The sequence below is a fragment of the Micromys minutus genome (genome assembly GCF_963924665.1).
Source record: "Micromys minutus genome assembly, chromosome: 1".
NCBI lineage: Eukaryota > Metazoa > Chordata > Mammalia > Rodentia > Muridae > Micromys > Micromys minutus.
The window spans coordinates 186,618,947-186,636,157 of NC_137969.1; the positions used below are offsets into that span (position 1 = coordinate 186,618,947).

A 17,211-nucleotide genomic window follows, 5' to 3' on the forward strand; every position below is an offset into this window, starting at 1 on the left:
TGTTGCGGGGTGCAATTTTAGACTTAGAGGTGTTAAAATGAAGTGTTAAAAACTTGTGAAGTGACAAATAGTGTCTTGTGGCATATTATATTTTACATAAGCACTGAGCAGCTTCTCCACTTGGAAGACTAATTGAGACTAGTGAAGTCACGGTCTTTAGAATTCAGCATGTGGATTTTGATATCTGTGACAGAATCGAGTGTCAGCTTCTCTGGATGTCTGTGTGCTTTGGGTTGCTGGTACATTTGCCCTACGTAATCAGAGATTCACAATCCCTGGAAAGGTGGATGAAGTGAACTGGGCAGCCAAACAAGAAGGAGCACAGGCCATGTGCAGCTGCAGAATCACAGACAGCCTCACTTGGGTCATTCTGCTTGCCCCATGAGCAGAGAGAAGTGACTTCAATTCAAACTTTCAGTGGCAGACCATCAAAGGAAAATAAATTTACCACCTTCTTTCTTAGGTGCGTAGGCTCTGTGCTCGAGCCTGCTGAAAACCATGACCAAGGTAGAGCTTTCTGTGTTAAATACTGTGTCTGTCCATCCCACATCAAGACCCCCTACATGAGGCTTCCATGGCCACATTATTGGCTGTTAGACTAAGAAATGCATTCTACTTTTCTGTAAACGTAGTGTTCAAGATTTTCATTGACCGTAAGAACAATTTTACATTGGCCATGTAAGAACAATTTTGATTAGAGAAGAGATATGTGTAATATTTAATATAAAATTTAATATTTAAAATGAAGATTTCTCCCATGGTAAACCCAAGCTCCTGCCAAGCACAGTGATGCCACATTGTCACCCAGGCTAGTACTGCTAGCACTGTGGAGCTGCTTTCCCATGGCAGTGGCTAATAGCTACATACCCAGCCTCACTGATGGACCAGACTCTAAGTTGGAACAGACTGTTTCCATGTTCCCTCTGTCTCCTCCCCTTCTCTGTGTTCCTCTTGCTCGCAACAGACACTTCCTATTCAAATTAGGGAACCATATGTGATGTGTCTTGGCTTATTAATAGAAATCAGTCCATAAAACACTCTAGATTATTTTTACTTAATTTTCACCTAAATAATATTGATAGAAAAGTAGATTTCTGAGCTGGGAACGGTGGGACAAACCCATCATCCTAGCACTCAGGAAGCCAAAGGCAAAAAAGATGATGAGTTTGTGGTCAACCTGAGCTACACAGCAAAACTCTGTTGTGAGGGAGGCGTGGAAGGAAGGAAGCAAGGAAAGGTGGTTTTTGGAAGGTTCAAGTTATTTGAAGTATTGGAAAGTGTGCATGACTGACAAAGAGAGTGTTGCGCTTCACGAAGTTGTTACATTGGGCTATAAGAGAGCCTGTGTCTTCAAAGCTTCCCACCTGCTTTCTCCTGCGTGGTCTTACCTTCCTTAGACACCTGATCAACGCCTCTTGAAGGGTCGCTTTAACTCATGCTCCTGCCTTCGTTAGCCCTAGCTGAGAAGCCACTATTGCCTGCCTCTCGAATACGACCAGAGAGCCTATCTCTCAGTACTAAGTCTTTTACATGTCCGTCCTTTATAGGTGTCTTTATCACGTGACTCAGACACCTGGCACTGCCCCGCCCCCAGCTGTGTGGTCTCCGTCTCAGCAGTATTCTACTCCTCACGGCCTCCTCTAGAAGCTGGTCTGGGTGCCAGGGGCCTTGCATGGGCCTTTTGGTTTGGTTTGGTTTGGTTCTGTTTTGTTGTATCTGTGCCTATATGTTCAGTTTGAAACACTGCGGCTATACCGGGCCCCAGCTCCGCTAGGACAGGAAATTTCCCCTCCATCTCCCACAGCTACCCTGTGATCACTGCGGGTCCCTGGTGGTTGTTTCTGGAGAGGATAACGACCCCTCCATCCAAGAAAATGGAACAGAAGGATGCTGAAAACTGAGTACCAAAAATATAGGACACATTGAGAGACGTTTCTCTCCACCTCCTTCCCATGCACATTGTGAAATGAAGTATAAAAATAAACTTGCAGCTTTATGCATTGTTTCTGGGAAATAAATCTTATATCACACTTACATCTGTTGAGGAAAGCTGGAATCTTCACTTGAAATGCCAGGTCCTTGTTTTGTTTGTCTTGTGTGCATTTTGGCTCCAGACACAACATATAATAACCAACTTAAATTTTAGATGAAAAATACAGATATTCTCTCTATATGTCACTGTCTCTGTTTGTTTCTCTCTCTCTCTCTCTCTCTCTCTCTCTCTCTCTCTCTGTCTGTCTGTCTGTCTCTCTCTGTCTCTCTTGGTGTGTGTGTGTGTGTGTGTGTGTGTGTGTGTGTGTGTGTGTGTGTGTGTGTGTGTTTGGCTCGCTAGCTCATTCTGTGAGGGAGCACATAACTAATTTAATTAAACCAAGACCTATAGAGCCATCCATTCACTAACCCATTTATATTGTAGAGCTTTTTCCCAATGATAAAAACATAAAGAACTCAGGTATGTATGTAGGAATCATTTTGAAGGGAGTTACTTTTGTTGCAGACTGTAAAAAGGGACTTTCATGAAAGCATGAAACCCGAGCTAAGGCTAATGTCGATGATAATAGGCAAACAACAAAGAGAAATTATTCCTGTCAGTAGAGATAATGTACACTGCAGTCCCTGTGATCAGAGGGAACATGGCCTTATCAAAGAGAACCAAGGAACGAGTTAGTCAGAAAAGGACCCAACTATTGGTGAATAAGGAGACAAAGGAGAAATGGGGAAGAGTCAGAAGTTTGTTGCAGCCATCCAAATGAGAGGCACTGGCTTGAACAGGTAGGAAGCGATGAAGTTAGTATGTAGGTTGATTATAAAGATGAGGATGATGAGGCCTGCGGGTTACTGGATGTGAGTGGAAAAGAAGAGGGATGGATGAGTCATGATGGTCCTTAGGTTTGAGGTCTGAGCAAAAGGACCAATTGTGGTACCAGGGAGAGAGAGGAGATACCCATGGAGTGAGAGGAGAGAAGGTGTCTATGACAAAGGTAACTTTAAGGTGATGTTAGTGTCCAGATGTGATGCTTGTCTTTCTGGTATACTCGAATACTGAAGTAGGAAAATAGCCTCAAGTGCAATATGAGGCTGAACTACATAGTAAATTCCAGGGCAGCCTGAGGGAAACAAACAAGCAGGATGCTATTATATAACCCAGTGGGGATGGAAAAGAAGAAGTAGGTGGACCAAATAGCAGGGAAGCCATGGCAGGGATCTGAGGCTGGGGAATGGAATGAGAGCTCTTAGAAGGAGATTTATGCACTGAGAACACAAAATGCCTTATGACTGAGGCTGGGGCATGCCATAATTCAGAAGCTAGGCAGTAAACCAATGCAGAGAAGCCACTGAAGCAAGATTGACAGCCAGGGGCCTGACATGCTGGGAAGGAAATACTTCAAGGAAGAGGGTCTAGAACTGTGGATCAGCAATTAACTGTGAGAGTTCACACTGCTTGTCAGTGCCAGTGACCTCGACAAATGCTGTTTTCCTGCACTGGGGAGCATAAAAACCCAATCCCAATGAGGGTGAATTCACCAGTGGATCCTGGTGAAGAAATGAAAACAGTAATTACAGGCAGATCTTTAGAACAGTTTTGCTATAAACAGGAACCAAAAAAATGTTGCTATCTCTGGAAGGAATTAGGAGGATGAGGACTTGTTTAAAAATGCCGAGTGGTCTAGTGTGTTTGTAGACATAATAGGAATGTTCTCAGTACATACACAAGTATTGATATATTGAGGAAAATGGCTAATTAAAAGAACAGTGTAGATGGGTTGGAAAGCAGATGTGGATCCTTTATTGCAGAGTGTAACAGTCTACAAACAACCTTACACCCAAAAATCAGTCCACCATGAAAGTGTACCATTGAATTCAATGTACATTGTTTTGTATGAGGACTTCCTTAAGATGAAGGAAGCTGACTACACTTAGAAATAGTGCTGACCGAATCCAAGTGGAGCACTGGCAGCCTGTCCACAGTCATAGGAAGGATGGTGGAGTTAAGCAATGTCCTGGAAAGTCTGCTGAGCATCCACTGGTACAACTATTATTACTCTGTTTTTACTTAGTGTCTTTATCCTTAAGCTAGGTCCAGTGCCAGTAGGACCAAATTTCCTACATACCACTGAACTAACTTCTTGCCCTCTCTGTCTTCTGTTTGTAACACCAATTCTTGAGACAAGAGAGGACGGCGCTATAAACCAAAATCACCTACATTGGCCACAGTGCATACCCACCAGGCCGTAGGTGGTGCTGTGTGCTGGTGTCTCCCTATCCTTTAGATGATTCTCAGGCACTTTAGAGTTTCTGAGTTCCCAGCTTAGATCTATTTTAATTCCCCGTTGATTCATGATTTTCATCTTCCCTAAGCATCTTACTGTTGATTTATGCTGTCCATAAGTAACACTCCAGGTTAGAGGGCAGTTATAGTCCAGGTTTGTTTTGTTAGTTTTTAATATATAAGCATCAACATTGGTTGGGCATGGTAGCACATACCTTTGATTCCAGCATGTGGGGGGCAGAGGTATTCAGATCTCTATGACTTTGAGGAAAGTAGTCTACATAGTGAGTTCCAGTCAGGAGTATGTACCCTGTCTTAAAGAAATCAACATTATTGATAGTTCCTCTACACCATAGAGTCTACTCAATTTCTCATAATTAGCATGTGGTTGCTGGATGTGATCTTTCGCTTGAGCAGATCTTAGTCTCAGGCACTTTGGAAAAAACAAGTTCCAAGGCATAAGTTTCCTGTAGAAGGAGGAAGCAAGAAACTAGGTAATATTACTGAGTGGAGATAATTCTTGGTCACAGAATGAATGGACATCTAGAACACCCAAAGCAGTACATTTTATTCCCTGTGCCCAGTTCTCTTCCGCGAACTGTGCCCATGGAGTTGTCATTGTCAAGGCCACCGTGTGTCCACACTGTCTATGGCAGAGTCCACAATCTGGCCATTTGGTAGCATTTGCAAACTTTTCTCAGCTATTGGATTCAGAGCATTTGAGATCAGAAATATTTTCATGTTTAAAACTAAAGAAAAGAATGAAGCCAGAGCAGCCATGTGGCTTTATGTTAACAGTGAACAAGTGAGATATTTCTTCAGCTCCATAGAATTCTGCACAATGGGCCAATGAGATGCTAATTCCTTTGGCCAGCTTGAGGACCTTTGTGCTGGGGAGCTGTGGCTCAGTGCTGAATCTAAGCCCCTGTGAGGAGCTAGAAAGCATAATGAGAAATCATGTGAACTAGCCTTTTAAAGAGCTCTCTAGCCTTGAGAAGTCCTGTTTTGGGGTCCTCTCTCTGTCATATTAAACACACTAAACAGATCCATATGCCATATCAGATTACCTTCACTAAGGACAAAAAGGTATTTATCAGCGTTTGAACTCATTTGGGAATTCTTACAAAGGCATTAGAGGTAATTATCATTTTTAACTGAATGAAAATGTTATAAATATTGGGCAATTAATGAAGTTATATCCCGTGAGAGTATAGTTGGCTATATCTTGGTTTGTATTTCATATTAATATATATATGTATTAATCTGGTAGCATGGCATTTCCCCAGCCTTCAGTATATTTTTCACTGAGAGGCCTGAACTCTGTGCTTCTGTGCCAGGAGAGAAGGCAGCAGGGATAAGTGTCCAAGATCATCGGTCTACTAATAGGACTACATGCTGCCCTGTAGACCCTAAGACTACTGAAATCCCACAGACAGGAGCATGCAGGAGCAGAATTTGTTGGGATGCTATTTTCAACCCGAGGATCATGACCCCTTTGGGAGTCATATACCAGATGTTTACATTACGGGTCATAACAGTAGCAAAAGTACAACTATAAAGTAGTAACAAAATAATGTTGTGGTTGTGGGTCAGCACAACATGAGAGACTATATCAAAGGTTCAAAACATTAGAAAGGTTGCTCTACAAAGGGTGCTTTATGGACAAGAGCATCGCCGTCACTTGGAGCTTACTCAGCAGTAAGTCTCTGAGATGGCAGTTATCTTGGCAAAGAAAAGTTACTTTTACACCACTGTGACTCTGCCTTCCATGGTCCTTCTGAGCCATCTAACACCTTGGAGAGAACACAGCGACAGTGGCCATAAAGGCACAACGCTGTCTCTTGTGTTTTCTATCCATTACATTTTAGACTCTGTCATTCATGATGATCAAATAGTTACATTTACATTAAGTAATTTTGTGGCAAGTTTGGAAATTAATTTTAAATGGTCACAAAACATCCATATAGGAGTATATGTATGTATGAATTATTTGAATTTATGAATCTTCCTATGTATCATTTTATGAAGAAACTGGTTTCCCTTTTTTCCCCCTGTTTTAGTTTGTTTCTTTCTTTAATCCATATGCTTCCTGGAGGACTAATGTGTCTTATTCTTATCTACTAACTGATTTTCACTAATGTGCAATTTCAGCTCTAATTGTGTGTGTGCTTTTCTTATTTTTAAATCTCTAGTGTTATCATTACAACAGTTCTGTACCTCTCCGATGCTCTCCGTAAGAACTTCTTAAATGAAAACTTTGATTACAAGGTCAGTATCTGATCCACGACTGTCCAGCTTGGGCTGAAAGATCTGTGCTGTATTTAGAGAGACACCATACTTGTGTTCCTGAGCATATTAGCTCTAAGTGTGCATAACATAAGCACAGTTTTTATTCTATTTGCAAAGAAGTTAGAGTTGTTATAATGCTAATCGCCTGACGGAAATCTTTGTGCTTGAAAGAAGATTGGCCACACCTGCACGTTTTTGTGCCATTCCAGCATAGAACAAAAAGGATTTCATACATGGTTTTAAGTTTTAAGTCATTTTAAAGTTTTATTTTAGAGTTTTAGTTTTTTGTTTTTTTTTTTTTTTTTTTGCTTTCTAAAATTTATGAAGGGAGAAAGCTTCCCTAGCTTGGGAATTTTGGAGTGAAATGGTGAAAACTCTGAAACCTTAGCACAATCCTTTCTGGCAGGATTCACAGTCATTAGTAATATGACTGATGATCTTTCTGCTTGTCCACCTACCCTAGACTTTATCTTTTTAAAAACTCAAATAGCAAGCAACTGTATAGACAAAGTGCCTGCTGTGCCTTCCTTTCTCAATAATGGTTCTAATTTGGTATCTTTGTTCCCTAATTTTTTACTAGCATGGGTAACATTAAACATTTTAGTTAGATTTGACAACAAGAAAATATAGAAAACATAAATGCAATAAAAAAAATTAAGTACTCTTGTCTGGCATGCATGAACTAATGCTGAGTTCTGTTAAACAGATTAAAAACCCAAACATCTAAAGAACAGTAGGAACTTGACTGAAAATTCATTATCATATATCCATGAGCCAGGGTCACATGTCAGCATAGCTTAGCAAGCTCCCTCACCTGCCACATCCCCAGCCCTCCGCCTTTTGACACTTATTTTCTTCTACTACTTTCTCCTTGTAAATTGCCCTTTAAGTACCCCTCCTTGCAAAATTAAAATTGCCATTTGCCAAGATTTCCTTGAATAAATATTATTAGTGGGGTGGCTGGAGAGATTATGACAGTTAAGAGTACTAGCTGCTCTTAACCATGTTCCATTGCCGGTACCCATGTTGGGTGGCCTTTAACTCCAGCCAGGGGAATCCAACACCCCTTTAAAACACATTTGGTTTTAGTTTTAGTTTGGGGTTTTTATCACGTCCCTGTTTTATTTGTGAGAGTCGTATGCAGATGACAATTCATGTTCTGTTTCCTATCGTGATTTATCTGTCCTCTAACATGACATAACTGAAACATAGTTTTTGTCCATATGTCCTACATGGTTCCTGCGGTTTATTTCTGGAAATTTTATTCTGATGTCATTCTTTTTCTCTCTTTGGCATAAGAAAATTTATGACTCAAAAAATTTTTTTTTGTCTGGATAGGGAATTTTAAGACACAATGAGTATTTAAAGTAATTAGCACTTTCAGAGATACAGATGCATTTTTTTTTCTTAAGTTGTCCATCAAAAGAAGCTCCAAAACTTAATCCACATAGCCATGAAATACCTAAGGCTTCCTGGAGATGCTCAGAGTAAGGTCACGGAAAGAAAGCATTGTCTTTTAGCTATGCCAGAGAGCTCATGCCTCTGGGCTTCAGATGCTAAGCAAGAAGAAAGTATTTCTTTAATTTTATTGCAGAACAGGTCAAGTGTGTGCCACCTCATGCATTCATAGTTACCTGTCGCTGCCACCTAGTTTATCCCAACTCCATTCTCTTCTCTTTACTGCTTGTGAAGCCAACGCCAGCTATTGCATTGACTCATGTGGTGTCTCCTCTAGCACAATACTACTGAAAGATATCTCGTTCTCGTTTTAGATCTGGGATTCCTACTTTTACCTCGCTGTCATTTTTATAAACCAGTTGTGTCTGCAGCTGGAGATGTTCACACCTTCCAAGAAGAAAAAGGTGCTAGAAAAGTAAGTACCAAGGATGGAAGTGTGCTCTCTTAACCATGCTGAGTGCCAGCCATTCCCAAATCAGAATGCTCGCAGCTGGAAATGACAAGTAGGGAGGCCATTGTTAGAGTGGGGTTTTCAGGAAGTGTTCGATATTTTTGAAGTTATTAATAATGCATTTTCTTGTGGTGTTTTCAGGATTCAACATTATTGTAGAAACCAAAAAATTATGAGCTTATGGGGGTATTTTATTTAAGGTCACCGAGACATGTTTACTAGCTATCTGTACTTCAGATCTCTTGCCTTTAATTCAGAATGACATGCTGTATCCTACAGAACTCCAGTACTTTGTTCCGGAAATAGCGTCAGTTTTGATTTTTTTTTTTTTTTTTCTATTTCAGGTATGGTGATATGCGCGTCACCATGGGTTGTGAAATTTTTAGCATGTGGCAAAACCTAGGTAAGTGATTGGTGAGAGGTGAAGCCCAGTCCATGGTCCAGCTCGTCCCCTGACCTTTCTGCACACATCAGAAGAGCTATTCATGAGTGGCAACATTTGTTTCCATCACACACAAAAGATACCTCCAGAAACTGACATCACTGTGGCGCTGCATAAGCTTAATTCTTCACACTGGTGTCTTTCTGAAAACCATCACAATACCTTTGCTTCTTTCATTATTAACGATAAGTTTGAGATCTAGTATCCCTTGAATGTTCTCTAACAATAAACTAACCTTCCAGAATTTGAAACTATAACACCACAAAACTTTTACAACTCCTAAAGGAAGCTATGAATCATCGTAAATTTGGATTAAACTTTGAAAAATTGCCCTAAGCATCGTCATTCTAAAACACCTTTCAAGCCATTGGTCTGCATCATAAAGAATATCACCTAAGGCCTTTAAAAGCATTTGCAGTTGCTAAGAGACAGTTAGATCCAATCGTGGTAATCTGCCACAGTGTAGAAGGCATATTATTCCAGCAAATTGATGGCACCAGATCTGCCTGCACAGAAAGAATAATATTTGGCAAATATACTGTACTAAATGTCATTGGTATAAAATCTCTTTCTAGAGATTCATAACATTTATTTTGGAATATTAATTTTACACTTTTTTAATATCATTAACTGTTACTACATTTGAATCTCTTGCAACTTATTCAAGGGATTGACATTTGACTATGTAATGATCTAAGAGTTTCTTGTTTTGGGGAGCGCATTGAAGTATAACTTAGAAATAGGAAGATTTGTTTTTTTGTTACACAATGATTTTTGTTCAAAATTTATATGTCTCTCAAATATGCACAGCAATTGGGGAGCTTCGTTATTCGGAAATACTTGCTGGTGATCCTAGAAAAATAAAATGAGTCCGCATCTGAAAAATAAGGGCCTGTGACTGTCTCTAGACTTCACTAAAACACAGAATGAAATGTCTACACTGGAGAGTCTCACAAATATTTCAATCTTAACTATTTCTTCATGTTTGAATAATACTATGTTCATATTGCAAGTTGACCTAACTATATCATCTCCATGATTCCTGTGTTGGAAAACAGAGTTACTGAAGGAAAGGAGGCCCTGGGGAGGGGAGGGCAGAAAAGGAAGAGTGGTAAAGGAAGTGGGGGCCGGCAACAAGAACAAATTTTGTTTGAAAAACCCAATAAGAAAACCTATTTCTAGGCTAATAAAAAACATAATCATTCCATGAAAATTTCCATCACCGCTCCACCTCAGATGCCAACTTTCTGAGTTTTTTACACTTGCTACTTCATGCCATGGGATAGTCCAGCCTTTGTCTTCCTCTGACAGACTTGCTTCTTTTAGGAAAATGACCTTGAGTTTCACACTCGGTACATTGAGGGGTCAGAGCTTCCCTCCATTTCGAAGGCTTGTGATATTCCACTGTCCAAGCTATGCTTCTCCATGCCTCTGTCCATAGATGTATGGATTGTTCCCACTCTGGGCTGTTAGAGTTATGTTTTTATGATGTGGCATCCCGGGAACTCTCGAGGTCCTGCTTTCTTTCTCATGGGCAGAAGCTCAGAAGCAAAATTGTGAGATCTTATCCTAAGTACATTTTAATTTTTTGATGAACTGAAACACTTGTTACATACCTTTAGTCCTGTTTCATATCTCCATCACTAGAGCACAGGATTCCAATTTCTGCATAACTAGTGGGTGTGCAGTGATATCCGTTGTGGTTTTGATAACTTATTTTGAATAAGGACCAATTGGTAATAAGTGATCATCTTTTCTTAAATGTGTTATTCCTCAATATTTTTATTTCCTAAATTAAAGGAATGGAAATTATTCTGTCCATAGAGGAGAGTTATATATTACCCCCAAATTTTGTCCACTTATGTGTCCCCGTAGAATAGGGTAGTCTAAGGGGGTTAGTCCTGGGCAGCTTGCTGCACACGTGGTCCTCATTTTGCTGCGAAGTTAAATTTTCACTTTCTGTTTTTAGACAGATCCTCATTCTTACTAAAGTGTACTATTTGATCTACATTTGCAAACACATTGTAACCACTGTGTAAAAATCAACACTTCCCAAGCAGGCTACTCAATTTACTTCACATAAAACTCTGACCATTGGAGTAGCAGGTCCCCTACTACTTAAGAAGCAGTGTGTCCAATACGACCACGTGGCTGAAGCTAGTGGGGCTGTATGCAAACCATCTTGTTTACAGAAGCCACGTAAGTAAAATGCAGTTGCTGCTGTTACAGGCATGGCTGGCTAGTGGAGACTGGATTTTCAATGCTTGAGGGCCCATCTGAATTTGCACGTGTTCTGCACTCCTAAAAGTGCATTTCCAGCAATAAGGCTACTCTGAAGTCTTCCCACATGATAAAGACCCAAGTGTGGCTGCCCTTTGACTTCTCTACATCTGAAGAAAGATACAGTTATAGAGTGTAGTCTATGGCCTTGTTTGAATTATAGCCAAAGCAAAAGCTGGTTTGCGGACCATCAGGAAGTTTGGATATCTGTTCTGCTTTTACAGAAAAAAAAAAAAAGTAATGTGACAATGTGCTACCATACCATGATAAAGGCATGACTGTGTATCTGGTGTATCTGTTGTAGATGCATTTCAATTGGTGCTGTAGTACAGTATGTCTCAGGCTTGCTTTAAAAAAATTTAGAGGAAAAAAAAAAAAAGTCATGCAGCACGTTAATAAAACAAATGAGTGAAAATTCTAACTGCAGTGGCAGCTGGACAATGTTAATGTGAGATTCGTTTTACTTTCTTCTGCGCTGTGAGTACACTGGAAGTTTTTGAAAGGACAAAAGTAGGATGTAAAATATCAAGAAATGGTAAAGATATTTCTGCAAGAGACTAAAAAAAATGTCCAAGCAAATAGTGATCAATAAATCAGTAGGTGCTAGGACTGATCTCCACTGCAGAGGTCAATGAATACCAGGCTCGGGGAAGATTAAAAACAAAGTTGGAAGAATGTACCAGACAACAGTAAGCCAATACCTGTTTATATCTGACCTGAACAAAGGAGAGATGTAAAGTCAAGAATACAATACACAAATAGGCATGTATTTTAAGACATTATTTTGTGTGGTTTAGGTATAAGCATAATTGTGGCTTCATAGAAAAAAATTGGTTGGTGTTCCTTCTGTTTCTATTTTGTGGAATAGTCTGGAGAGTATTAGGTCTTATTTGAAGGTCTGATAGATTTTGCACTAAACCCATCTGGTCCTGGGCTTTTTTGGCTTGGGAGACTTTTAGTGACTGCTTCTATTCCTTTAGGAGTTATGGGCTGTTCAGATGATCTCTGATCCCGGTCTCACTTTGGTGCTTAGTATCTGTCTAGAAAGTTGTCCATTTCCTCTAGATTTCCTAGCTTTGCTGAGTATGGGCTTTTATAGTAGGATCTGATGATTTCTTGAATCTCCTCAGCTTCCATTGTTATGTCTCCGCTTTCATTTTTGATTTTGTTAATTTAGATATTTTCTCTGTGCCATCTGGTTAGTCTGGCTAAGGGTTTATCTATCTTGTTGATTTGTTTTTCAAGGAACCAGCTTCTAGTTTTGTTGATTCTTTGTAAAATTCTTTTTGCTTCTACTTGGTTGATTTCCGCCCTGAGTTTGATTATTTCCTGCTGTCTACTCCTCTTGGATGTATTTGCTCTTTTTGTTCTAGAGCTTTTAGATGTACTTTCAAGCTATTGGTGTATGTTCTCTCTAGTTTCTTTTTGGACACACTCAGAGCTATGAGTTTTCCCCTTAGCACTGCTTTCGTTGTATTCCATAAATTATGATATGTTGTGCCTTCATGTTCACTAAATTCTAAAAAGTCTTTAATTTTTTCCTTGGCCAAGTTATCATTGAGTAGAGCATTGTTAAGCTTCCATATGTATGTGTCTTTTCTGTTGTTTTGTTGTTATTGAAGACCAGCCTTAGTCCATGGTGATCTGATAGGATGCATGGGATTATTTCAATCTTCTTGTATCTGTTGAGGCCTGCCTCACCTGGGGATCCATTACAAATACAGTCACCAAACCTAGATAATATTGTGGATGCCAAGAAGTGCATGCTGACAGGAGCCTGATATGCTGTCTCCTGAGAGGCTTTGCCAGAGCCTGAGAAATACAGAGTTGGATACTCTCAACTAACCATTGGACAGAGAACACGGTCCCCAATGGAGGAGTTAAAAAAAGGATTGAAGAAGCTGAAGGGGTTTTCAACCCTATGGGAAGAACAACAATGTCAACCAACCAGACTCCCCCAGAGCTCCCAGAAACTAAACCACAACCAAAGAGTAAACATGGAGGGACCCACGGCTCCAGCCACATATGTAGCAGAAGATGGCCTTATAGGGCATCAAAGAGACTAGAGGCCCTTTGCTCTGTGAAGGCTCAGTGCCCCAGTGTAAGGGAATGCCAGGGCAGAAAGGTGGGAGGGAGTGGGTGAGTAGGGGAACACTCTCATAGAGGAGTGAGGAGGGGAGATGGGAGATTCCAGAGGGGAAACTGGGAAAGGGGATAATATTTGAAATGGAAGTAAAGAAAATATCAAATTTAAAAAAAAAGGAAAAATAAAACATTATTTTGGGTGGTGGCTTTGAGTATCTGGCCCTATAGCCAGGTCCTTGGACAAAAATCTTGGAAGGGCATCACACCTGAAACCTCAGGGATCCCCAGATTCTCTCTGTGCACACATTGGGGACACCTCTGTGTCTTCTATTTTCTCCCTTGCCAGTATAGCTCAAATAAACAGCAAGTGCAGACTTTTACAGATGAGAGGGGGGGGAGGGAGGGAGGGAGGGAGGGAGGGAGGGAGGGAGGGAGGGAGAGAGAGAGAGAGAGAGAGAGAGAGAGAGAGAGAGAGAGAGAGAGAGAGTTTGCATCCAGGCTCTGTTTTCTGCCTTGACAAAAATAACCGAGAAAAGGAATAACAAACTAGCTGCCAGCTACCTGCCTGAAATGTGGGTGTCAGGAGTGGAGAGGAGGAAGAGGGATAATAGTGCCTTCGTATTTATTTTTGGAGAGAAATATACAAATTTACATTAATGAGGAAGTTTCTCCTGGGATCTTCTTGCTGTGCTAAGGAAAACAAAGCAGTCTTTGGGAAGGCAATGGATTATCTGGGTCAGAAATACAGGTAGGAATATAAGTTCTTTCCAAAGGCATTATGGGTATGGATAAGATACCTAGGGAGAGGGCTCAATGGGTGAAGGCACCTGCCACCAAGCCTGAGAGCTGGTGAAAAATGGGGACAGATGCTTGAGAGCTGACATTTAACCTCCACATGTTGCATGTGAACATCCATGTCAATTCATTGATTTAGTAATGATAATAAAATAAAGATGGTAAAAAACAGCATTGATGAAATCTCGGTGACACATGATAGACTGTATTGTGACTTCACTAATATAAAAAGGGACTTTCCATATGGACAGGGACTAAGGAGTATATCCAGGACTGGGTTTCTAGTCTCAAAAAGTTCTTTTTAAAGTATTTGTCTTTTTTTGTTTTATATTTATTTGTTCATTTTTGTCTATGAATATATTACCCACACTTATATATGTGAACCATGTGTGTGCCTGGTACTTGAGTTCAGAAGACAGCATCAGATACCTAGGAACTTGAGTTATGAGTACTTGTGTGCTTGGAACTGAGCATACATCTTTTATAAGATCTAGTCTCTTAAATATCTCACCATCTCTCCAGTCCCTGATTAAGCACTTTGATTCACACTGAAACTAAAGACAAGACAAAGTCACTATAACTCCCAGTTGTGATGAAGAAGTAACTCCCTGACCATGTAAGCTCCATGTTCCCAAAGAAAGGACATGACAAATGCCCCAGGATTCAATGTGTTGTTGGTAGAGATCATGAAGATCTCTATCCTATAGGGCATTCCAGACACATAAAAGGCTATGGACACCGAGTCATAGCTCAGGCTATTGGAGAAGTTTTAAACACATTATTACTATGGTTAGAAACGTTCTTGATATGGAGTCCTGTAGGTATCTCCAAGATAGGAAGTAGTTAAAACTAGTGCTCTTTGTCTAGAGGACAATTCAGGTATCTGGAAATCCTGACAAAATTCAAGATGCTACTGCCTCCTTGTCTCATCCTGTCTTGTGATTCTTGTCTTTAGTGGGCAGACAAGATACTGTTCGTGAGATCTTTGAGGGAACAGACATCTACACTCTAGCTGGTGCATCAGAGAATGATAGGTTGCATTTGACAAAGTAAAGCCCAGAACTCTCAAATTAATCTTGTATTAAGAAATGCATGGACAGGTGGATGGTGGTGTGTGCCTTTTAATCCCAGAACTTGGAAGGCAGAGGCAGGCGGATCTCTGTGAATTTGAGACCATCATGGTGTACAGAGCAAGTTCAAGGACAACCAGAGCTACACAGAGAGAGAGAGAGAGAGAGAGAGAGAGAGAGACCTGGTGGAACATCCAAGCTCACTATTTCTTAGCTGTATGTTGCTCTGAGTGCTACACTTAGTCTCAGAGGGACTGTGTCTATTCAATAGGAAATAGTTTCTGAAGACTTGAAACATATTTTTTCCTTAAAGATCCTTCTAGAAAAGTCTTTTATGGCTTATGTTGGTCCCAGAGATGAAGCTGGTATTTGGAAAATAGTAAGATTATTCTTGCTTGTTCCTGAGGTCAGAATAGGAGGTTGTAGAAGAGAAAGAGCTTATTCTAAAGGGTAGGGTACTTTAAAGTGGCCAGTGGGTCTTATTTCTGTTTTTGCCTCACTGACTAGCAGCTTTGCCTTCAAGAGGATGCATTGGCCTTATTTGCTTCCTCAGCTTTTTCTCTCTACCCTGTGATATATGACTGGGCTTACCTCCCTATTACTCTTCTGCCAAAACCAAAAGCCTGTGTTGGTCCCATTCTTAGGATTGCTATTTCAAACTAAAGCCAGCCTGCTTTGTGGGTCCAGTTGCTTGCCACCCTAATCACTGGCTATGTGATTACTTACTAGAAGTTAAGTTAACTGGTTTGATAAGCAAGTTGTTTAAGGCCCCATGGCTTTTCTTTCCTCTCTACATATGGGAGTGGCAGTTCCCACTGCCTAGAGTTGCCATGGCAAATTAAAAGAATTATGCATAGAAAGCAGTCAGAACCCACCTGCCACAGAGCAAGTGCTTGCAGGTGATGGCTGACATTACTAGTGAGTTACCAAATTTGGTACTCTTGTCCCTCCCTAATTGCAAAAGCCTTCTCATCTCCATTAATTCATATATCCACTTTATCGTTAGCTGGTGCCTTCTGTTGTCTTATATTTTTTGTATTCAAGACTTGTGTGTGTGTGTGTGTGTGTGTGTGTGTGTGTGTGTGTGTGTGTGTGTGTGTGTGTTTTTTTTCCCAAAGCTATTTTATTCACATGAAGATACCAAGCCTGTTTATCACTGACAATTCTGCCATGCTCCTGAGCCCTGATCTTTTGGGAGTAGGTAGGGTATTATGCACATGAGAATGTCTCAAAAGAGCTTCAAGCAGAAGTCATGACCTCCTCCATTTAAACTAGTTCCTGCTCCTCCTTCAACTTCATCTAGTAGCAAAATTTCCTCTCATTAACGCTTTGTATCTAGAATGTTTCTCAAACCTGGCCTCTTGTGCCTATTACTATGGCTGGTGCTTTAGAACCAAAGTCTATTATAATTTATCAGCAGTTTCCCCAGTATAGCACATCTGTCCCTTGTCCCCCAAAGTTGTGTGTCTGCAAAACAAAATGGTAGTAAGGACACCCATACATAGCTGAAGAGTCCCACTGCCTTTCTATCCAACATGGTACATAACCCAGGCCACCACTGCCAATTTCCCCCTGACCTCTACTACACTTTCAGATGTGACATCCTGCCCATGCTGTTTCTAGGAGTAGCTTCATTCATATATTGGGGTAGCTGCTGCTTATGCCTCAATCAAGTGAAATAAGCTGTCCAAACTGCTTTCCTCAGTTTCCCTGCCAAATGAGCTATACCATCCTCAGTGGCTCTTGATTCTTCATGTGCACCTCTGCAGTCGCCTCATTGTTTGTTGTGTTTGATGTTTGCAAATCATAGGTTGTTCAAATCATACAAGCCATGCCCGTGTATTGAGCTCCTGACTAAAATAAATAAATGACTGAATTAGTGAAACAAATATAAAATCTTTACTAGGAGACTACCCAAATTCCCAAGCTCTTAACAAAATTTGTAATTTGTCACCTGCCAAAGCATGTTCTGGAAAGAGCTACTCGTTTCAATTCTCTCTCTCTCTCTCTCTCTCTCTCTTTTTTTTTTTTTTTTTTTTTTTTTTTTTGTCTATAATCATGTAAAGAGTTG

The 17,211-nt window shown here is 40.4% G+C and overlaps 1 protein-coding gene across 3 annotated transcripts in view; it reads left to right on the forward strand.

Annotated features, from left to right (window-relative positions):
* Positions 1-17,211, forward strand: part of DOCK4 (dedicator of cytokinesis 4) — a 383,278-nt gene that overhangs the window by 304,123 nt on the left and 61,944 nt on the right. For all 3 annotated transcript variants that reach the window (XM_080927592.1, XM_080927594.1, XM_080927593.1), the window contains exons 28-30: positions 6,463-6,538; positions 8,332-8,432; positions 8,813-8,871. In XM_080927592.1, the coding sequence (XP_080783718.1) occupies positions 6,463-6,538; positions 8,332-8,432; positions 8,813-8,871 (236 nt within the window). The remainder of the gene's footprint in view (positions 1-6,462; positions 6,539-8,331; positions 8,433-8,812; positions 8,872-17,211) is intronic.